This window comes from Pristiophorus japonicus, unplaced genomic scaffold (assembly GCF_044704955.1).
Source record: "Pristiophorus japonicus isolate sPriJap1 unplaced genomic scaffold, sPriJap1.hap1 HAP1_SCAFFOLD_1000, whole genome shotgun sequence".
NCBI classification, from domain to species: domain Eukaryota; kingdom Metazoa; phylum Chordata; class Chondrichthyes; family Pristiophoridae; genus Pristiophorus; species Pristiophorus japonicus.
The window spans coordinates 51,735-75,024 of NW_027250651.1; the positions used below are offsets into that span (position 1 = coordinate 51,735).

Genomic DNA, 23,290 nt, shown 5'->3' on the forward strand with positions numbered 1-23,290 from the left:
TCGGCGCTCCCTCAGTACTGCCCCTCCGACAGTGCGGCACTCCCTCAGCACTGCCCCTCCGACAGTGCGGCACTCCCTCAGTACTGCCCCTCCGACAGTGCGGCACTCCCTCAGCACTGCCCCTCCGACAGTGCGGCACTCCCTCAGTACTGCCCCTCCGACAGTGCGGCACTCCCTCAGCACTGCCCCTCCGACAGTGCGGCACTCCCTCAGTCCTGCCCCTCCGACAGTGCGGCACTCCCTCAGTACTGCCCCTCCGACAGTGTGGCGCTCCCTCAGTACTGCCACTCCGACAGTGCGGGGCTCCCTCAGTACCGCCCCTCCGACAGTGCGGCACTCCCTCAGCACTGCCCCTCCGACAGTGCGGGGCTCCCTCAGTACCGCCCCTCCGACAGTGCGGCACTCCCTCAGTACTGCCTCTCCGACAGTGCGGCACTCCCTCAGTACTGCCTCTCCGACAGTGCGGCACTCCCTCAGTACTGGCACCGGGGGAGTGTCAGACAGGATTATGGGGGTTAAATCTCTGGAGTGGAGGCTTGGATCTACAACCTTCTGACTTGGAGGCGAGAGAGAGGTTTCAATCCACTGAGCCCCCGCTAACACATGCTGGGTCGAGAGAATATACACATAAACGGGTTAGGATCCTGAGTTGACCCAATAGTCATTTTGAAAGCAGATTGAATCAGCTTCGGCAAAGTATTTGAAGGAAGTGAATATAAAACGGCGGAAGTTGTGGTTCATTTGCCCAATAGCCTCTGACAGGCAGGAGGATGGGGGAGAGCTGGATCTCCAGAATTTCCCTGCAGAGCGGTCAGGAGACATTCCCCTTCTGGGATCAGACTCACGGACCTGTTTATCTCCTTCAGCGTGAGTACTGGAATCAGTTTGTCTGCCGCACCGCACTGTCGGAGGGTCAGTACTGAGGGAGCGCCGCACTGTCGGAGGGTCAGTACTGAGGGAGCGCCGCACTGTCGGAGGGGCAGTACTGAGGGAGCGCCGCACTGTCGGAGGGTCAGTACTGAGGGAGCGCCGCACTGTCAGAGGGTCAGTACTGAGGGAGCACCGCACTGTCAAAGGGGCAGTACTGAGGGAGTGCCGCACTGTCGGAGGGGCAGTACTGAGGGAGCACCGCACTGTCGGAGGGTCTGTACTGAGGGAGCGCCGCACTGTCGGAGGGGCAGTACTGAGGGAGTGCCGCACTGTCGGAGGGGCAGTACTGAGGGAACCCTGCATTGTCAGAGGGGCGGTACTGAGGGAGTGCCGCACTGTCGGAGGGGCAGTACTGAGGGAACCCTGCACTGTCGGAGGGGCGGTACTGAGGGAGTGCCGCACTGTCGGAGGGGCAGTACTGAGGGAGTGCCGCACTGTCGGAGGGGCAGTACTGAGGGAACCCTGCACTGTCGGAGGGGCAGTACTGAGGAATCCCCTCACAGTCGGAGGGTCAGTACTGAGGGAACCCCGCACTGTTGGAGGGGCGGTACTGAGGGAGCGCCGCACTGTCGGAGGGGCAGTACTGAGGGAGTGCCGCACTGTCGGAGGGGCAGTACTGAGGGAACCCTGCACTGTCGGAGGGGCAGTACTGAGGAAACCCCTCACAGTCGGAGGGTCAGTACTGAGGGAACCCCGCACTGTTGGAGGGGCGGTACTGAGGGAGCGCCGCACTGTCGGAGGGGCAGTACTGAGGGAGTGCCGCACTGTCGGAGAGGCAGTACTGAGGGAGCGCTGCACTGTCGGAGGGGCAGTACTGAGGGAGCGCCGCACTGTCGGAGGGGCGGTACTGAGGGAGCGCCGCACTGTCGGAGGGGCAGTACTGAGGGAGCGCCGCACTGTCGGAGGGGCAGTACTGAGGGAGTGCCGCACTGTCAGAGGGGCAGTACTGAGGGAGCGCCACACTGTCGGAGGGGCAGTACTGAGGGAGCACCACACTGTCGGAGGGGCAGTACTGAGGGAGTGCCGCACTGTCGGAGGGGCAGTACTGAGGGAGCGCCGCACTGTCGGAGGGTCGGTACTGAGGGAGTGCTGCACTGTCGGAGGGGCAGTACTGAGGGAACCCTGCATTGTCGGAGGGACAGTACTGAGGGAGCGCCGCACTGTCGGAGGGACAGTACTGAGGGAGCGCCGCACTGTCGGAGGGACGGTACTGAGGGAGCGCCGCACTGTCGGAGATGCCGTATTTCGGATGAGACATTAAACCGAGGCCCCGTCTGCCCTCTCGGGTGGATGTAAAAGATCCCGGGGCCACTATTTGGAAGAAGAGCGGGGGGAGTTCTCCCCGGTGTCCTGGGGCCAATATTTATCCCTCAAACAACATCACTAACACAGACGATCCGGGTCATTATCACATTGGTTGTGTGTGGGATCTTGCTGTGCGCAAATTGGCATTTCCCACAATACAACAGTGAGAGCACTCCAAGCAAGCTACTACATTGGCTGTGAGGCGCTTTGGAAAAGATTAGGGATGTGTGTGGCGCTATTGAAATGCAACAACATGGCACAGGAGGGGCCATTGGTCCCTTCGTTCTGGTGCCAGGTCTTTGAAAGAGCTGCCTGGTTAGTTACAAACTTTTTTCTCGTGTTCTGCCTGTTCCGAGTGAGTTTTATCTTTGAGCGTGGAGTTTGCGATCACACGTAAACAGACACTTATTCGATTGATGCCATGAAGATTCCAGTCTAAAGTTAGATCTCGCAAACATCACTCTCTTAGAATAACCTCTGCTGAATGAGTCACAGGTTCTGAAAGTCCCTGAAACCATTGTGTGGACAGAGAGGATTTGGTTAACCAAGACAGTAGATTGTCCAGTCCTGTTACTGTGAGTACCACACTGCAGCTCCTGTAACACACACGATTAAATATCGCTGTCCCCTTCATATTTCACCCCATCACCATCGGCAGTCCCTCGGAATCGAGGGAGACTCGCCTCCACTCTTAACACGAGTCCTGAGGTGGCTGAACAGCCCAATACGGGAACCACAGTCCCTGTCACAGGTGGGACAGATAGACGTTGAGGGAAGGGGAGGGTGGGACAGATAGACGTTGAGGGAAGGGGAGGGTGGGACAGATAGACGTTGAGGGAAGGGGAGGGTGGGACAGATAGACGTTGAGGGAAGGGGAGGGTGGGACAGATAGACGTTGAGGGAAGGGGAGGGTGGGACAGATAGATGTTGAGGGAAGGGGAGGGTGGGACAGACGGACGTTGAGGGAAGGGGAGGGTGGGACAGATAGACGTTGAGGGAAGGGGAGGGTGGGACAGATAGACGTTGAGGGAAGGGGAGGGTGGGACAGATAGACGTTGAGGGAAGGGGAGGGTGGGACAGATAGACGTTGAGGGAAGGGGAGGGTGGGACAGATAGACGTTGAGGGAAGGGGAGGATGGGACAGACAGACGTTGAGGGAAGGGGAGGGTGGGACAGATAGACGTTGAGGGAAGGGGAGGGTGGGACAGATAGACGTTGAGGGAAGGGGAGGGTGGGACAGATAGACGTTGAGGGAAGGGGAGGGTGGGACAGATAGACGTTGAGGGAAGGGGAGGGTGGGACTGGTTTGCCGCACGCTCCTTCCGCTGCCTGCGCTTGGTTTCTGCACGCTCTCGGCGACGAGACTCGAGGTGCTCAGCGCCCTCCCGGATGCACTCCCTCCACTTAGGGCGGACTGGTCTTTGGGCCCAGGGACTCCCAGGTGTCGGTGGGGATGTTGCACTTTATCAGGGAGGCTTTGAGGGTGGTCCCTTGTAACGTTTCCTCTGCCCACCTTTGGCCCGTTTGCCCGTGAACGAGTTCCGAGTAGAGCGCTCGCTTTGAGGAGTCTCGTGTCTGGGGACATGCGGACAATGTGGCCCTGCCCAGCGGAGCTGGTCGAGTGTGGTCAGTGCTTCGATGCTGGGGATGTTGGGCCTGGTTGAGGACGCTAACGTTGGTGCGTCTGTCCTCCCGGGGGATTTGTAGGATCTTGCGGAGACAGCGTTGGTGGTATTTCTCCAGTGACTTGAGGTGTCTACTGTACATGGTCCATGTCTCTGAGCCATACAGGAGGGCGGGTATCACTACAGCCCTGTAGACCATGAGCTGGGGGTGAGGTACCTACTGTACATGGTCCATGTCTCTGGGCCATACAGGAGGGCGGGTATCACGACAGCCCTGTAGACCATGAGCTTGGTGGTGGATTTGAGGGCCTGGCCACCCAGCTTCTCTGTGGCAGAGGGAGTTCAGTACAGGGAGCAAGTGTGAGTTCATCCACTTCACAAAAAAGACATCCATTCTCACAGCGGCTTTGCCCTTCTCAGGACCTCTCAAAACGCCTCACAGCCAATAAAGCACTTTGTTTGGAGTGCGCTCGCTGTTGTAATGTGGGAAATGCCAATTTGCGCACAGCAAGCTCCCACACACAGCAATGTGATAATGACCCGGATCGTCTGTGTTAGTGATGTTGGTTGAGGGATAAATATTGGCCCCAGGACACCGGGGAGAACTCCCCCTGCTCTTCTTCCAAATAGTGGCCCCGGGATCTTTTACATCCACCCGAGAGGGCAGACGGGGCCTCGGTTTAACGTCTCATCCGAAAGACGGCACCTCCGACAGTGCGGCACTCCCTCAGTACTGCCCCTCTGACAGTGCGGCACTCCCTCAGTACCGCCCCTCCGACAGTGCGGCGCTCCCTCGGTACTGCCCCTCCGACAGTACGGCGCTCCCTCAGTACTGCCCCTCCGACAGTGCGGCGCTCCCTCAGTACTGCCCCTCCGACAGTGTGGCACTCCCTCAGTACTGCCCCTCCGACAGTGCGGCTCTCCCTCAGTACTGCCCCTCCGACAGTGCAGCGCTCCCTCAGTACTGCCCCTCCGACAGTGCAGCACTCCCTCAGTACTGCCCCTCCGACAGTGCGGCACTCCCTCAGTACTGCCCCTCCGACAGTGCGGCACTCCCTCAGTACTGCCCCTCCGACAGTGCGGCGCTCCCTCAGTACTGCCCCTCCGACAGTGCGGCACTCCCTCAGTACTGCCCCTCCGACAGTGCGGCGCTCCCTCAGTACTGCCCCTCCGACAGTGCGGCGCTCCCTCAGTACTGCCCCTCCGACAGTGCGGCGCTCCCTCAGTACTGCCCCTCCGACAGTGCGGCACTCCCTCAGTACTGCCCCTCCGACAGTGCGGCGCTCCCTCAGTACTGCCCCTCCGACAGTGCGGCACTCCCTCAGTACTGCCCCTCCGACAGTGCGGCACTCCCTCAGTACTGGCACCGGGGGAGTGTGGGCCTGGATTATGGGCCTCAAGTCTCTGGAGCAGGGGCTCGACCCCACGAACGTCTGACTCAGACGAGAGCGAGAGAGAGTGTGACCCACTGTGCCTCGGCTCACACCGTTGCATCTTCTCATCTTTCTCAAGAGATCTTGGAATATTTTCCTCATGGTGAAGTATTAGGATCTGTAGAGGAGTAAAGAGATACGAGAGTCGATCTATCTCCTGATCTCTCTAACCTCCTCCAGCCCCTACACCCCTCCCTATCTCTGTAACCTCCTCCAGCCCCTATACCCCTCCCTATCTCTGTAACCCCCTCCAGCCCCTACACCCCTCCCTATCTCTGTAACCTCCTCCAGCCCCTATACCCCTCCCTATCTCTGTAACCCCCCTCCAGCCCCTACACCCTCCCTATCTCTGTAACCTCCTCCAGCCCCTACACACCTCCCTATCTCTGTAACTTCCTCCAGCCCCTACACCCCTGCCTATCTCTGTAACCTCCTCCAGCCCCTACACCCCTCCCTATCTCTGTAACATCCTCCAGCCCCTACACCCCTCCCTATCTCTGTAACCTCCTCCAGCCCCTACACCCCTCCCTATCTCTGTAACCTCCTCCAGCCCCTACACCCCTCCCTATCTCTGTAACCCCCCTCCAGCCCCTACACACCTCCCTATCTCTGTAACCCCTCCAGCCCCTACACACCTCCCTATCTCTGTAACCTCCTCCAGCCCCTACACCCCTCCCTATCTCTGTAACCTCCTCCAACCCCTACACCCCTCCCTATCTCTGTAACCCCCCTCCAGCCCCTACACCCCTCCCTATCTCTGTAACCTCCTCCAGCACCTACACACCTCCCTATCTCTGTAACCCCCTCCAGCCCCTACACCCCTCCCTATCTCTGTAACCTCCTCCAGCCCCTACACCCCTCCCTATCTCTGTAACCCCTCTCCAGCCCCTACACACCTCCCTATCTCTGTAACCCCTCCAGCCCCTACACCCCTCCCTATCTCTGTAACTTCCTCCAGCCCCTACACTCCTCCCTATCTCTGTAACCCCTCCAGCCCCTACACCCCTCCCTATCTCTGTAACCCCCTCCAGCCCCGACACCCCTCCCTATCTCTGTAACTTCCTCCAGCCCCTACACCCCTCCCTATCTCTGTAACCCCTCCAGCCCCTACACCCCTCGCTATCTCTGTAACCTCCTCCAGCCCCTACACCCCTCCCTATCTCTGTAACCCCCTCCAGCCCCTACACCCCTCCCTATCTCTGTAACCCCCTCCAGCCCCTACACCGCTCCCAGATCTCTGTGTTCCTCCAATTCTGCCCTCTTGCCTATCCCCCGATTCCCATCGCTCCATCATCGGTGGCCGTGCCTTCAGCTGCCTGGGCCCCAAGCTCTGGAACTCCCTCCCTGAACCTCTCCGCCTCTCTCTCCTCCTTTCAGACGCTCCTTAAAACCCACCTCTTTGACCAACCCGTTGGTCGCCTGTCCCTAATATCTCCTTATGGGGCTCGGGATCAAATTCTGTTTGATTTACTCTCTTGTGAAGTGCGCTGGGACTTTACAGGGCACTATATAAATGCGATTTGTTGTTGTGGCGGCTCGAGATGTTTTCGAAGGTTTGTTGACTATGAAACGGTTTGTCTTTGGGTTACAGGGGTATTCCTGCGGTGTGCGATGGACAATCTCTTGCCGTCTCTGATTACGTTGCTTCTCTGTCTCGGTAAGTTCCTGTATTGAGAATATTCAGAACCCGTCTCCCCAGTATGTGAAAGTGGAGATGGAGCAGTGTATCGACATAAAACTTCAGCGAGTTATCGCCGAGGGATTAGCTTACGAGGAGAAATTACACAAGTACATCAGAAATAGGAGCAGGAGTCGGCCATTCGGCCCCTCGAGCCTGCTCCGCCATTTAATAAGATCATGGCTGATCCGATCATGGACTCAGCTCCACTTCCCCGCCCGCTCCCCATAACCCTTCACTCCCTTATCGCTCAAAAATCTGTCTATTGCCAACTTAAATATATTCAATGTCCCAGCCTCCACAGCTCTCTGGGGCAGAGAATTCCACAGATTTACAATTCTCTGAGAGAAGAAATTCCTCCTCATCTCAGTTTTAAATGGGTGGCCCCTTATTCTAAGACCATGCCCCCTAGTTCTAGTCTCCCCCATCAGTGGGAACATCCTCTCTGCATCCACCTTGTCAAGCCCCCTCAGTATCTTATATGTTTCAATAAGATCACCTCTCATTCTTCTAAACTCCAATGACTAGAGGCCCAACCTGCTCAACCTTTCCTCATAAGACCAACCCCCTCATTTCAGGAATCGACCGAGTGAACCTTCTCTGAACTGCCTCCAGTGGAAGTATATCCCTCCTTAAATACGGAGACCAAAACTGCACGCAGTACTCCAGGTGTGGCCTCGCCAATACCCTGTACAGTTGTAGCATAAGAACATAAGAGATTGAGTAAACAAGACCGATATTCCCAAGAGTTTAGAAGAAAGAGAGGGGGTCTCATTGAAACACACCAGATTGTGAGGGGGCTTGACAGGGTAGATGCAGGGAGGGTGTTTCCCCCCCCGGGCTGGGGAGTCTAGAACCAGGGGTCACACAGTCTCAGGATAAGGGGGCGGCCATTGAGGACTGAGATGAGGAGGAATTTCTTCACTCGGAGGGGGGTGAATCTTTGGAATTCTCTGCCCCAGAGGGCTGTGGAGACTCAGTCATTGAGTATATTCAAGGCTGAGATCGATAGATTTTTGGGCTCGAGGGATCGGGCGGGAAATTGGAGTTGAGGTCGAAGATCAGCCGTGATCTGATTGAATGGCGGAGCAGGCTCGAGGGGCCCAATGGCCGACTCCTGCTCCTAATTCTTGTTATTACATGCTTAAACAGGAGCAGGAGCAAGCCATCCCATCCCTTGATCCTGCTCCGCCATTCAATAAGGTCATGGATGATCTGTATCACACCTCCATCCACCCATCTTGGGGAGACGCTGGATAGCTGGGGTTGGGGGATATGGAGAGAGGATGGGGTTGGGGGATATGGAGAGAGGGTGGGGTTGGGGGATATGGGGAGAGGGTGGGGTTGGGGGATATTGAGAGAGGGTGGGGTTGGGGGATATGGGGAAAGGGTGGGGTTGGGGGATAGTGAGAGGGTGGGGTTGGGGGATATTGAGAGAGGGTGGGGTTGGGGGATATTGAGAGAGGGTGGGGTTGGGGGATATGGGGAGAGGGTGGGGTTGGGGGATACGGGGAGAAGGTGGGGTTGGGGGATATTGAGAGGGGGTGGGGTTGGGGGATATGGGGAGAGGGTGGGGTTGGGGAATATGGGGAGAGGGTGGGGTTGGGGGATATGGGGAGAGGGTGGGGTTGGGGGATATGGGGAGAGGGTGGGGTTGGGGGATATTGAGAGAGGGTGGGGTTGGGGGATATGGGGAGAGGGTGGGATTGGGGGATATGGGGAAAGGGTGGGGTTGGGGGATACGGGGAGAAGGTGGGGTTGGGGGATATTGAGAGGGGGTGGGGTTGGGGGATATGGGGAGAGGGTGGGGTTGGGGGATATGGGGAGAGGGTGGGGTTGGGGACACGGGGAGAGGGTGGGGTTGGGGGATACGGGGAGAGGGTGGGGTTGGGGGATACGGGGAGTGGGTGGGGTTGGGGGATACGGTGGGGTTGGGGGATATTGAGAGAGGGTGGGGTTGGGGGTTACGGTGAGAGGGTGGGGTTGGGGGATACGGGGAGTGGGTGGGGTTGGGGGTTACGGGGAGAGGGTGGGGTTGGGGGATATTGAGAGAGGGTGGGGTTGGGGGATATGGGAGAGGGTGGGGTTGGGGGATATTGAGAGAGGGTGGGGTTGGGGGATATTGAGAGAGGGTGGGGTTGGGGGATATTGAGAGAGGGTGGGGTTGGGGACACGGGGAGAGGGTGGGGTTGGGGGATACGGGGAGAGGGTGGGGTTGGGGGATACGGGGAGTGGGTGGGGTTGGGGGATACGGGGAGAGGGTGGGGTTGGGGGATATTGAGAGAGGGTGGGTTGGGGGATATTGAGAGGGTGGGTTGGGGGATATTGAGAGAGAGTGGGGTGGGGGATATTGAGAGAGGGTGGGGTTGGGGTATATGGGGAGAGGGTGGGGTTGGGGGATATGGGAGAGGGTGGGGTTGGGGGTTACGGTGAGAGGGTGGGGTTGGGGGATATGGGAGAGGGTGGGGTTGGGGGATAGGGGGAGAGGGTGGGGTTGGGGGATATGGGAGAGGATGGGGTTGGGGGTTACGGGGAGAGGGTGGGGTTGGGGGATACGGGGAGAGGCTGGGGTTGGGGGTTACGGTGTGAGGGTGGGGTTGGGGGATATGGGAGAGGGTGGGGTTGGGGGATACGGGGAGAGGGTGGGGTTGGAGGATATTGAGAGAGGGTGAGGTTGGGGGATACGGGGAGAGGGTGGGGTTGGGGGATACGGGGAGTGGGTGGGGTTGGGGGACACGGGGAGAGGGTGGGGTTGGGGGATATGGGAGAGGGTGGGGTTGGGGGTTACGGTGAGAGGGTGGGGTTGGGGGATATGGGGAAAGGGTGGGGTTGGGGGATACTGAGAGAGGGTGGGGTTGGGGGATACTGAGAGAGGGTGGGGTTGGGGGATACTGAGAGAGGGTGGGGTTGGGGGATATGGGGAGAGGGTGGGGTTGGGGGATATGGGGAAAGGGTGGGGTTGGGGGATACGGGGAGAAGGTGGGGTTGGGGGATATTGAGAGGGGGTGGGGTTGGGGGATATTGAGAGGGGGTGGGGTTGGGGGATACGGGGAGAGGGTGGGGTTGGGGGATATGGGGAGAGGGTGGGGTTGGGGGATATTGAGAGAGGGTGGGGTTGGGGGTTACGGGGAGAGGGTGGGGTTGGGGGATATGCGAGAGGGTGGGGTTGGAGGATACGGGGAGAGGGTGGGGTTGGGGGATATGGGGAGAGGGTGGGGTTGGGGGATACGGGGAGTGGGTGGGGTTGGGGATTACGGGGAGAGGGTGGGGTTGGGGGTTACGGGGAGAGGGTGGGGTTGGGAGATACGGGGAGTGGGTGGGGTTGGGGGATACGGGGAGTGGGTGGGGTTGGGGGATATTGAGAGAGGGTGGGGTTGGCGGATATGGGGAGAGGGTGGGGTTGGGGGATATGGGGAGAGGGTGGGGTTGGGGGATACGGGGAGAGGGTGGGGTTGGGGGATACTGAGAGAGGGTGGGGTTGGGGGATACTGAGAGAGTGTGGGGTTGGGGGTTACGGGGAGAGGGTGGGGTTGGCGGATATGGGAGAGGTTGGGATTGGGGTATACGGGGAGTGGGTGGGGTTGGGGGTTACGGGGAGAGGGTGGGGTTAGGGGATATGAGGAGAGGGTGGGGTTGGGGGTTACGGGGAGAGGGTGGGGTTGGGGGACACGGGGAGAGGGTGGGGGTGGGGGATACGGGGAGAGGGTGGGGTTGGGGGACACGGGGAGAGGGTGGGGGTGGGGGACACGGGGAGAGGGTGGGGTTGGGGGATACGGGGAGAGGGTGGGGTTGGGGGATACGGGGAGAGGGTGGGGTTGGGGGACACGGGGAGAGGGTGGGGTTGGGGGATACGGGGAGTGGGTGGGGTTGGGAGATACGGGGAGAGGGTGGGGTTGGGAGATACGGGGAGTGGGTGGGGTTGGGGGATACGGGGAGAGGGTGGGGTTGGGGGATACGGGGAGTGGGTGAGGTTGGGGGATACGGGGAGAGGGTGGGGTTGGGGGATACGGGGAGAGGGTGGGGTTGGGGGATACAGGGAGAGGGTGGGGTTGGGGGATACGGGGAGTGGGTGGGGTTGGGGGATACGGGGAGTGGGTGGGGTTGGGGGATATTGAGAGAGGGTGGGGTTGGCGGATATGGGGAGAGGGTGGGGTTGGGGGATATGGGGAGAGGGTGGGGTTGGGGGATACGGGGAGAGGGTGGGTTTGGGGGATACTGAGAGAGGGTGGGGTTGGGGGATACTGAGAGAGTGTGGGGTTGGGGGTTACGGGGAGAGGGTGGGGTTGGCGGATATGGGAGAGGTTGGGATTGGGGTATACGGGGAGTGGGTGGGGTTGGGGGTTACGGGGAGAGGGTGGGGTTAGGGGATATGAGGAGAGGGTGGGGTTGGGGGTTACGGGGAGAGGGTGGGGTTGGGGGATATGGGGAGAGGGTGGGGTTGGGGGATACGGGGAGAGGGTGGGGTTGGGGGTTACGGGGAGAGGGTGGGGTTGGGAGATATGGGGAGAGGGTGGGGTTGGGAGATACGGGGAGTGGGTGGGGTTGGGGGACACGGGGAGAGGGTGGGGTTGGGGGTTACGGGGAGAAGGTGGGGTTGGGGGATACGGGGAGAGGGTGGGGTTGGGGGATACGGGGAGTGGGTGAGGTTGGGGGATACGGGGAGAGGGTGGGGTTGGGGGATACGGGGAGAGGGTGGGGTTGGGGGATATTGAGAGAGGGTGGGGTTGGGGGATACGGGGAGAGGGTGGGGTTGGGGGATATTGAGAGAGGGTGGGGTTGGGGGTTACGGGGAGAGGGTGGGGTTGGGGGATAGTGAGAGAGGGTGGGGTTGGGGGATACGGGGAGAAGGTGGGGTTGGGGGATACGGGGAGAGGGTGGGGTTGGGGGATACGGGGAGAGGGTGGGGTTGGGGGATACGGGGAGAGGGTGGGGTTGGGGGATACGGGGAGTGGGTGGGGTTGGGGGATATGGGGAGAGGGTGGGGTTGGGGGATACGGGGAGAGGGTGGGGTTGGGGGATACGGGGAGAAGGTGGGGAGCCCCAGGTCTAACGGCCCCTCCCCGTGTCCGACACGCCCTCTGTTCTCAGGGAGCGACACACAGCCGGCCCGAAGTGAGAGTCCAAACACTGCCCCTTGGGTTAACGTGCCGTTGCCTTCCCTTGTGTTGCAGAGAATGTTCCGGGCTCCTCCGTCGTGGTGCAGTGGCCCCCCAGAGTGCGGGCTCCGAGCGGTGGCAATGTGACCTTACCCTGCGAGCTGCGGCCGGCCGACCATCGGTTCGAGGTCATCTACACGTACTGGTCTGTGGGCGGGGGCCGCAGGGAGGAACACATCATCTTCCCGGACTCCCGAGACTCGGAGTACTGGGGTCGGGTGTCGCTGGTGGACGGGAAGAGCGGCTTGGACCTGTCCCTGCGTATCCAACGTCTCCGACCCAACGATTCCAACATCTACCACTGCCTGGCATCCACCTATGCGCAAGGGAACCACATCTCCCTCTGGGGCAACGGGACGACACTCATCGTGTCCGGTAAGTGGGCTCTGAATACAAACGCAAAAGAGACAGAAACGTGCTGGAAATACTCAGCGGGTCCAGGGCAGCATCTGCGGAGAGAGTAATCGAGATCATGGCCCAGAAATCCCAACATTGCTGGGTGCGGACGGAGTGTGTACGGACCCAGGAAAGCATGGCAAAAGCCGGTTTTCAGCACACAACGCGCGTTCTCACCCCTCTCTGGGTAAAGAAGTTTCTCCTGAATTCCCCATTGGATTTATTAGTGACTGTCGTATATTGATGGCCCCTAGTTCTGATCTCCTCCACAAGTGGGAACATCTTCTCTACGTGTACCCTATCGAACCCTTTCATAATCTACACACCTCCATCAGTTCACCCCTCAGCCTTCTCTTCTCTAGAGAAATGAGCCCCAGCCTTTCCTGATAGTTATAACCTCTCAGTTCTGGGATCACCCTCGTAAATCTCATACCAAAGATAATATCAGACTACATTGTCCAATTTAGATTAGATTCCAGCCTGTAACTCACTCCCGGGTATCTGTTATTCTACATGTAAACCTCCCGAACCCCTCGATTAGATTCAAGCCTGTAACTCACTCCCGGGTATCTGTTATTATATATATAAACCCCCCGAACCCCTCGATTAGATTCCAGCCTGTAACTCACTCCCGGGTATCTGTTATTGTATATATAAACCCCCCGAACCCCTCGATTAGATTCCAGCCTGTAACTCACTCCCGGGTATCTGTTATTCTATATATAAACTCCCCGAACCCCTCGATTAGATTCCAGCCTGTAACTCACTCCCGGGTATCTGTTATTCTATATATAAACCCCCGAACCCCTCGATTAGATTCCAGCCTGTAACTCACTCCCGGGTTTCTGTTATTCGATATATAAACCCCTCGATTAGATTCCAGCCTGTAACTCACTCCCGGGTATCTGTTATTCTACATGTAAACCTCCCGAACCCCTCGATTAGATTCCAGCCTGTAACTCACTCCCGGGTATCTGTTATTCTATATATAAACCCCCGAACCCCTCGATTAGATTCCAGCCTGTAACTCACTCCCGGGTATCTGTTATTCTATATATAAACCCCCGAACCCCTCGATTAGATTCCAGCCTGTAACTCACTCCCGGGTATCTGTTATTCTACATGTAAACCTCCCGAACCCCTCGATTAGATTCAAGCCTGTAACTCACTCCCAGGTATCTGTTATTTTATATTTAAACCCCCCGAACCCCTCAATTAGATTCCAGCCTGTAACTCACTCCCGGGTATCCGTTATTCTATATATAAACCCCCGAACTCCTCGATTAGATTCCAGCCTGTAACTCACTCCCAGGTATCTGTTATTCTACATATAAACCTCCCGAACCCCTCGATTAGATTCCAGCCTGTAACTCACTCCCGGGTATCTGTTATTTTATACATAAACCCCCGAACTTCTCGATTAGATTCCAGCCTGTAACTCACTCCCGGGTATCCGTTATTCTATATTTAAACCCCCCGAACCCCTCAATTAGATTCCAGCCTGTAACTCACTCCCGGGTATCAGTTATTCTATATATAAACCCTCCGAACCCCTCGATTAGATTCCAGTATGTAACTCACTCCCGGGTATCTGTTATTCTATATATAAACCCCCCGAACCACTCGATTAGATTCCAGCCTGTAACTCACTCCCGGGTATCTGTTATTCTATATATAAACCCCCCAAACCCCTCGATTAGATTCCAGCCTGTAACTCATTCCCGGGTATCTGTTATTGTATATAAACCCCCCGAACCCCTCGATTAGATTCCAGCCTGTAACTCACTCTCGGGTATCTGTTATTTTATATATAAACCCCCGAACCCCTCGATTAGATTCCAGCCTGTAACTCACTCCCGGCTATCTGTTATTCTATATATAAACCCCCCGAATCCCTCGATTAGATTCCAGCCTGTAACTCACTCCCGGGTATCTGTTATTCTATATATAAACCCCCCGAACCCCTCGATTCGATTCCAGCCTGTAACTCACTCCCGGGTATCTGTTATTCTATATATAAACCCCCCGAACCCCTCGATTAGATTCCAGCCTGTAACTCACTCCCGGGTATCTGTTATTCTATATATAAATCCCCCGAACCCCCCGATTAGATTCCAGCCTGTAACTCACTCCCGGCTATCTGTTATTCTATATATAAACCCCCCAATCCCTCGATTAGATTCCAGCCTGTAACTCACTCCCGGGTATCTGTTATTCTATATATAAACCCCCCGAACCCCTCGATTAGATTCCAGCCTGTAACTCATTCCCGGGTATCTGTTATTCTATATATAAACCCCCCGAACCGCTCGATTAGATTCCAGCCTGTAACTCACTCCCGGGTATCTGTTATTCTGTATATAAACCCCTGAACCCCTCGATTAGATTCCAGCCTGTACCTCACTCCCGGGTATCTGTTATTCTATATATAAACCCCCCGAACCGCTCGATTAGATTCCAGCCTGTAACTCACTCCCGGGTATCTGTTATTCTATATATAAACCCCCCGATTAGATTCCAGCCTGTAACTCACTCCCGGGTACCTGTTATTTTATATATAAACCCCCCGAACCCCTCGATTAGATTCCAGCCTGTAACTCACTCCCGGGTACCTGTTATTTTATATATAAACCCCTGAACTCCCGGGTATCTGTTATTCAATATCTCTTCATTCTCTCCCTTCAGCTCCAGACCCTCCCAAGGAACTGGTGGCTCTCTATATCCTCTTGCTGCTGAAGACGTTTGTGCTCCTTGTGTTCGGGGTATGGTATCGGATCACAAAGTCGAGAGCTGAACAGATTCTCTGAAGACTCTCTTCACGTAACAGCGAAGCCTTTGGGCCACACTTCTCTGCCCCCCCGCTCACCCTATTTGTCTCGCACATGCAAGTGGTTTTGGCCCTGGTGGTTTCGAATCTCCCCACTTGCAATAGTTCGACACACCGGAATTACAGTGGTGAACAATAATATACAGTAATAGACAGATCTTTCGCTCTGAATCATCACAATGCTTCTATTCAAGTTAAAGCACACACCTGCACCCAGTAAAACACACCCTACTGGTGTAAAGCAAACAAACGCAGTACAACACACAGTTGGGCCCGTCTGAACAGGTCCCGAACGCAAAGTACCCACGTCTAAAACCCTCTGCTCTGATCAATAGAGCACCGCCGAATCTGTCGAACAGAATTGTGCGTACGCTTACAATCCGTGCAAATATCTCCCCACTAAACCCCTAAGGCTTTGGTTAGACACACGACACCCCTTCTTAAAGATGTGTGGGTTGTGATAAACGCTCACCAATTACCCCTCTGGTTTACTCACTGCTTCTCCCAATGAGCTGTATCTTCTGGTTCAGTATCATAGAAACATAGAAACATAGACAATAGGTGCAGGAGTAGGCCATTCGGCCCTTCGAGCCTGCACCACCATTCAATATGATCACGGCTGATCATTCACCTCAGTACCCCATTCCTGCTTTCTCCCCATACCCCTTGATCCCTTTAGCCGTAAGGGCCACATCTAACTCCCTTTTGAAGATATCTAACGAACTGGCCTCAACAACTCTCTGCGGTAGAGAATTCCACAGGTTCACAATTCTCTGAGTGAAGAAGTTTCTCCTCAACTTGGTCCTAAATGGCTTGCCCCTTATCCTTAGACTGTGACCCCTGGTTCTGGACTTCCCCAACATCGGGAACATTCTTCCTGCATCTAACCTGTCCAGTCCCGTCAGAATTTTATACGTTTCTATGAGATCCCCTCTCATTCTTCTCAATTCCAGTGAATATAAGCCCAGTCGATCCAGTCTTTCTTCATATGTCAGTCCTGCCATCCCGGGAATCAGTCTGGTGAACCTTCGCTGCACTCCCTCAATAGCAAGAATGTCCTTCCTCAGATTAGGAGACCAAAACTGTACACAATATTCCAGGTGTGGTCTCACCAAGGCCCTGTACAACTGCAGTGAGACCTCCCTGCTCCTATACTCAAATCCCCTCGCTACCAATCTGTGGTATTCCAGTCCAGTGTCAAGGTCAGCTATCCTGTCGAAATATCGCGGCTCTCTTTGCTCATAGATGGTGGAGTCTTCTCTCTGTCCCAGGCGCAGTGCTCGGTCTTTGAGTGCATTGAACGAAGCAAGCAAGCGCAGAAGAGGAGAGAGAGAGAGAGATGGCAGCCAAAACTGCCGCTGTTATACCTGCAGAAACACTTCCTCTCACGCCAATAGTTAGTCCTTTGCCTCATGCAATACAACTGGATGAGCAAAAAAAAACCACCTCTTTGGGTGACTTCTTTATCAACTGGCCTGTTCCTGGGTGGTTGAAAAACTTCCTTAGTGTCTAGAGCACCGACCAATCGTCCTGATCGCTCACTGATGGGTTCTCGTTACATGACAAAGGGCCCTCCCCACTCATCAACCATCTTCCTGCCATTGGTTCATTCCTGCCCACCTGATGTGTATTCCCGTGGAACATGTTTGCACCTGTCCCAAGTCCTGCTGTCTGACCCCTTCGGCAGTCAACATCATCATCGGCAGTCCCTCGGAATCGCTTCCACTCCCAAAGTGAGTTCTCTGGTGGCTGAACAGTCCAATACGAGAGCCACAGTCCCTGTCACAGGTGGGACAGACAGTGGTTGAGGGAAGGGGAGGGTGGGACTGGTTTGCCGCACGCTCCTTCCGCTGCCTGCGCTTGGTTTCTGCACGCTCTCGGCGACGAGACTCGAGGTGCTCAGCGCCCTCCCGGATGCACTCCCTCCACTTAGGGCGGACTGGTCTTTGGCCCAGGGACTCCCAGGTGTCGGTGGGGGATGTTGCACTTTATCAGGGAGGCTTTGAGGGTGGTCCCTTGTAACGTTTCCTCTGCCCACCTTTGGCTCGTTTGCCCGTGAAGGAGTTCCGAGTAGAGCGCTCGCTTTGGGGAGTCTCGTGTCTGGGACAATGCGGACAATGTGGCCCTGCCCAGCGGAGCTGGTCGAGTGTGGTCAGTGCTTCGATGCTGGGGATGTTGGCCTGGTCGAGGACGCTAACGTTGGTGCGTCTGTCCTCCCGGGGGATTTGCAGGATCTTGCGGAGACATCGTTGGTGGTATTTCTCCAGTTTCTTCTGCAGTAACAGCAAAGTTAAAAACAATGTCCAAAACTTGGAAGTCCAAAGTTTTATGGTTTTGCTGTCGATGTTTTCGCTGAAGCCTTGCACACACATGTGGAATTGTTGAACAAAACAGAACGTGGGACTGAATGGACTGGGTAAAATCTTCACTGGTGGAGATTCCCACCATCGTGCTGACCTGCGATACAACTGCGGAAGATTTCTACGTCTCCTGAATCAAAAGAACAGTACTTGCATTTCTATATCGCCTTTCACTCCCTCAGGACCTCCCAAAGCGCCTCACAGCCAACGAAGGGCTTTTTTTGAAGTGCGCTCGCTGTTGTAATGTGGGAAACGCCAATTTGCGCATAGCAAGCTCCCACACACAGCGATATGATAATGACCCAGATCGTCTGTTTTTAGTGATGTTGGTTGAGGGATAAATATTGGCCCCAGGACACCGGGGAGAACTCCCCCTGCTCTTCTTCCAAATAGTGGCCGTGGGATCTTTTACATCCACCCGAGTGGGCAGACGGGGCCTCGGTTTAACGTCTCATCAGACAGTGCGGCGCTCCCTCAGTACTGCCCCTCCGACAGTGCGGCGCTCCCTCAGTACTGCCCCTCCGACAGTGTGGCAGTCCCTCAGTACTGCCCCTCCGACAGTGCGGCACTCCCTACAGTACTGCCCCTCCGACAGTACAGCACTCCCTCAGTACTGCCCCTCCAACAGTGCGGCACTCCCTCAGTACTGCCCCTCCGACAGTGTGGCAGTCCCTCAGTACTGCCCCTCCGACAGTGCGGCACTCCCTCAGTACTGCCCCTCCGACAGTACGGCACTCCCTCAGTACTGCCCCTCCGACAGTACGGCACTCCCTCAGTACTGCCCCTCCAACAGTGCAGCGCTGCCGCAGTGCTGCCCCTCCGACAGTACGGCACTCCCTCAGTACTGCCCCTCCGACAGTACGGCACTCTCTCAGTACTGCCCCTCCAACAGTGCGGCACTCCCTCAGTACTGCCCCTCCGACAGTACGGCACTCCCTCAGTACTGCCCCTCCGACAGTACGGCACTCTCTCAGTACTGCCCCTCCGACAGTGCGGCACTCCCTCAGTACCGCCCCTCCGACAGTGTGGGGCTCCCTCAGTACTGCCCCTCCAACAGTGCAGCGCTGCCGCAGTGCTGCCCCTCCGACAGTACGGCACTCCCTCAGTACTGCCCCTCCGACAGTACGGCACTCTCTCAGTACTGCCCCTCCAACAGTGCGGCACTCCCTCAGTACTGCCCCTCCGACAGTACGGCACTCCCTCAGTACTGCCCCTCCGACAGTACGGCACTCTCTCAGTACTGCCCCTCCGACAGTGCGGCACTCCCTCAGTACTGCCCCTCCAACAGTGCAGCGCTGCCGCAGTGCTGCCCCTCCGACAGTACGGCACTCCCTCAGTACTGCCCCTCCGACAGTACGGCACTCTCTCAGTACTGCCCCTCCAACAGTGCGGCACTCCCTCAGTACTGCCCCTCCGACAGTACGGCACTCCCTCAGTACTGCCCCTCCGACAGTACGGCACTCTCTCAGTACTGCCCCTCCGACAGTACGGCACTCCCTCAGTACTGCCCCTCCAACAGTGCAGCGCTGCCGCAGTGCTGCCCCTCCGACAGTACGGCACTCCCTCAGTACTGCCCCTCCGACAGTACGGCACTCTCTCAGTACTGCCCCTCCAACAGTGCGGCACTCCCTCAGTACTGCCCCTCCGACAGTACGGCACTCCCTCAGTACTGCCCCTCCGACAGTACGGCACTCTCTCAGTACTGCCCCTCCGACAGTGCGGCACTCCCTCAGTACCGCCCCTCCGACAGTGTGGGGCTCCCTCAGTACCGCCCCTCCGACAGTGCGGGGCTCCCTCAGTACTGCCCCTCCGACAGTGCGGTGCTCCCTCAGTACTGCCCCTCCGACAGTACGGCGCTCCCTCAGTACTGCCCCTCCGACAGTGCGGGGCTCCCTCAGTACCGCCCCTCCGACAGTGCGGCGCTCCCTCAGTACTGCCCCTCCGACAGTGTGGGGCTCCCTCAGTACTGCCCCTCCGACAGTACGGTGCTCCCTCAGTACCGCCCCTCCGACAGTGCGGCTCTCCCTCAGTACTGCCCCTCCGACAGTACGGCGCTCCCTCAGTACCGCCCCTCCGACAGTGCGGCTCTCCCTCAGTACTGCCCCTCCGACAGTACGGCACTCCCTCAGTACCGCCCCTCCGACAGTGCGGCGCTCCCTCAGTACCGCCCCTCCGACAGTGCGGCGCTCCCTTGTAAATTCCTGGATTCTTTTACCTCAATCTGGTTCAGTAAAATTACTGAGTCGAATACCTCTTGTGCTTTGAACAAAGCAGTCTTTATTACCGGCCAGTAAGACCTATCAGACAGAAGATATACTCTCTGGATAGAGCGTACACATTCCCTACGGATAGGTGAAGTTACATCGTAAAGCGTTAACAGTTATACAGTTTTGAAATCAGATAACAAAATACAAATGGATTGACAGTCTAACTCAGCCACTCATTCGTCAATCTATATGAGATGTTCTTCTTGAAAGCTCAAGTGTTGCCTCTAAATGTTCCAATCTAATGGTGTGACTATTAACTGAGACCTTGCAATTCTGCAGATTTATTTCATGTTACAATTAGATGTTATTGGCAGGATTAGTGACTTGAAACCTTGAGACAGACTGTTAGCTATGCTGATGTTGCACTATTTGCAATCTGACATTCTCCCAGCTATTCTTCCATGGCTTATACATTTTCATATATCCCGTTTACTTTACTGTCCTTAATTCCATATATTCCGTTCAGATATCCACACCCTCAGTACTGCCCCTCCGACAGTGCGGCGCTCCCTCAGTACTGCCCCTCCGACAGTGCGGCACTCCCTCAGTACTGCCCCTCCGACAGTGCGGCGCTCCCTCAGTACTGCCCCTCCGACAGTGCGGCGCTCCCTCAGTACTGCCCCTCCGACAGTGCGGCGCTCCCTCAGTACCGCCCCTCCGACAGTGCGGCGCTCCCTCAGTACCGCCCCTCCGACTGTGCGGCGCTCCCTCAGTACCGCCCCTCCGACAGTGCGGTGCTCCCTCAGTACTGCCCCTCCGACAGTGCGGCGCTCCCTCAGTACCGCCCCTCCGACAGTGCGGCGCTCCCTCAGTACTGCCCCTCCGACAGTGCGGCACTCCCTCAGTACCGCCCCTCCGACAGTGCGGCGCTCCCTCAGTACTGCCCCTCCGACAGTGCGGCACTCCCTCAGTACCGCCCCTCCGACAGTGCGGCGCTCCCTCAGTACTGCCCCTCTGACAGTGCGGCACTCCCTCAGTACTGCCCCTCCGGCAGTGCGGCGCTCCCTCAGTACTGCCCCTCCGACAGTGCGGCACTCCCTCAGTACTGCCCTTCCGACAGTGCGGCGCTCCCTCAGTACCGCCCCTCCGACAGTGCGGCGCTCCCTCAGTACCGCCCCTCCGACAGTGCAGCACTCCCTCAGTACCGCCCCTCCGACAGTGCGGCGCTCCCTCAGTACCGCCCCTCCGACAGTGCGGCACTCCCTCAGTACTGCCCCTCCGGCAGTGCGGCACTCCCTCAGTACTGCCCCTCCGGCAGTGCGGCACTCCCTCAGTACCGCCCCTCCGGCAGTGCGGCACTCCCTCAGTACCGCCCCTCCGACAGTGCGGCACTCCCTCAGTACCGCCCCTCCGGCAGTGCGGCACTCCCTCAGTACTGCCCCTCCGGCAGTGCGGCACTCCCTCAGTACCGCCCCTCCGGCAGTGCGGCACTCCCTCAGTACTGCCCCTCCGGCAGTGCGGCACTCCCTCAGTACTGCCCCTCCGACAGTGCGGCACTCCCTCAGTACCGCCCCTCCGGCAGTGCGGCACTCCCTCAGTACTGCCCCTCCGGCAGTGCGGCACTCCCTCAGTACTGCCCCTCCGGCAGTGCGGCACTCCCTCAGTACCGCCCCTCCGGCAGTGCGGCACTCCCTCAGTACTGACACTGGGCGTGTCGGCCTGGATTAAGGGGCTTGAGCTGAACGTTGAAGGAATGCCGTCTTTGATGCTGAAAACTGAAATGGCGAAGCAAGATTGATGGTTGGCAGTTGCCAACTGCGATTCCAGGAGCTTTAGTCACATGACCTCCTGCCTTTAACTGCCCCGCCCTGCACAATGCTATTGGTCGCCCGACATGTCAGTCATCGTGATTCTGTGCCGTCCCAGGGCCAATCGGGGGTCGAATTGCCTCTTCGTCAACCGGATTCATTGATTATTGACTGCCACTGGAAAGAGTTTCTCCTGACTAACACTGTGCAGACCCCTCAGTGTTCCGAACACCTCGATCAAATCTCCCCTTAACCTTCTCTGCTCCAAGGAGAACAAACCTCAGCTTCTCCAGTCTCTCCAGGTCACTGCAGTCGCTCAACTATTTCAGTATAACATGAGATCAAGTGCCTCCTTTAGGCAGGGGCATCAGAACCAACAAACTTCAGATGAAACTTTGACAGTAACATACATCAAATTAAGATTCTGTTGCCGGGGGTGATGACGCACTCCAGTCCCTCCGGCACCCACCTCTCGCGGAAGGCCGCGAGCGTACCGGTGGACACCGCGTGCTCCCATCTCCAGGGATACCCTGGCGCGGACGTAACCGCGGAAGAGGGGCAGGCAGTCGGGTGCTGAACGACCCCCCCCGCTCGACCGCCCGCTGCCTGGACCGGCTGATGGACCACCTTGGCCGTGCCCCAGGAACTGAATGCCCTCATCCCCGGGACCATTCTGGTCAATTTCTGTTATGTCATGATGTATGTATCGTCCCAGTACCTTAAATGTAATGTAAGTACTATGCCACACCACAGAGGGCGCTGCGGTGGGAAACCCTGGTAGTACCTGTAACAAGGACTATATAAGGCTGACCACCACACCTGGGAGGCACTCTGGAGCTGAACAATAAAGGACGCAGGTCACAGCAGTTAGACTTACACCAGACCGTGTGGAGTCAGTGATTTGTGTGCGACATACACCACAATCTCCTCCTTAACCTTCTCTGCTCTCAGGAGAACAACCCTTCTCCAGTCTCTCCCCGTCACTGGTGTCTCTCATCCCCGCTGTGACATATGTCCCGGTGAGGTGGGAGTGGCTTAGCCAGTCACGTGATGGTCACAAGGCTCAATAAAACCCCGGTCCAGTTGGGTTCGGGGGATCCACGATGGGGCAGGTGGTTGTGAGCCCGGTGGATGAACTGGTAATGTACAGTGTGATTGTTAAACCTTTGTTAATAAACTAATTATACCTTAACAGCGGTGTGTCGCTATGAATTCTCAAGCAAAGAACCCATGAAGCAAATGCATTCCACCTGGGACCGTTCTGGTCAACCTCCTCCGCCACTCTCTCGAAGACCTTGGCATCCTTCGTACAATGTGTCGCCCAGAATTGGAAACATTACTTCAGCTGGAGCCTGGCAAGAGATTTATCAAGGCGGATCGCAACTCGCGTGCTTGTGCACTCTATTAATAAAGCCCAGTTTATCGTATACTCTTTTATTGAACTGCTTTCTCAACTTCTCCTGATACCTTCAAAGATTTTTGTGTGTACATTCCCAGGACTCTCTGTTCCTGCACATGCTCTAATGTTACATCGCGTGTACAGGCCCAGACACAGGCCACTGGGC

At 56.9% G+C, this 23,290-nt stretch overlaps 1 protein-coding gene across 1 annotated transcript; it reads left to right on the plus strand.

The window, feature by feature from the left end:
• The first annotated feature begins 753 nt into the window (after nucleotides 1-753).
• LOC139241251 (poliovirus receptor homolog) lies at nucleotides 754-17,156 on the plus strand. The gene is made up of 4 exons (XM_070869900.1): nucleotides 754-867; nucleotides 6,885-6,950; nucleotides 12,143-12,502; nucleotides 15,209-17,156. Exons 1-4 carry the CDS (start codon nucleotides 771-773, stop codon nucleotides 15,328-15,330), a joined length of 645 nt encoding a protein of 214 aa, XP_070726001.1. The 5' UTR covers nucleotides 754-770; the 3' UTR covers nucleotides 15,331-17,156.
• Nucleotides 17,157-23,290: the final 6,134 nt, after the last annotated feature.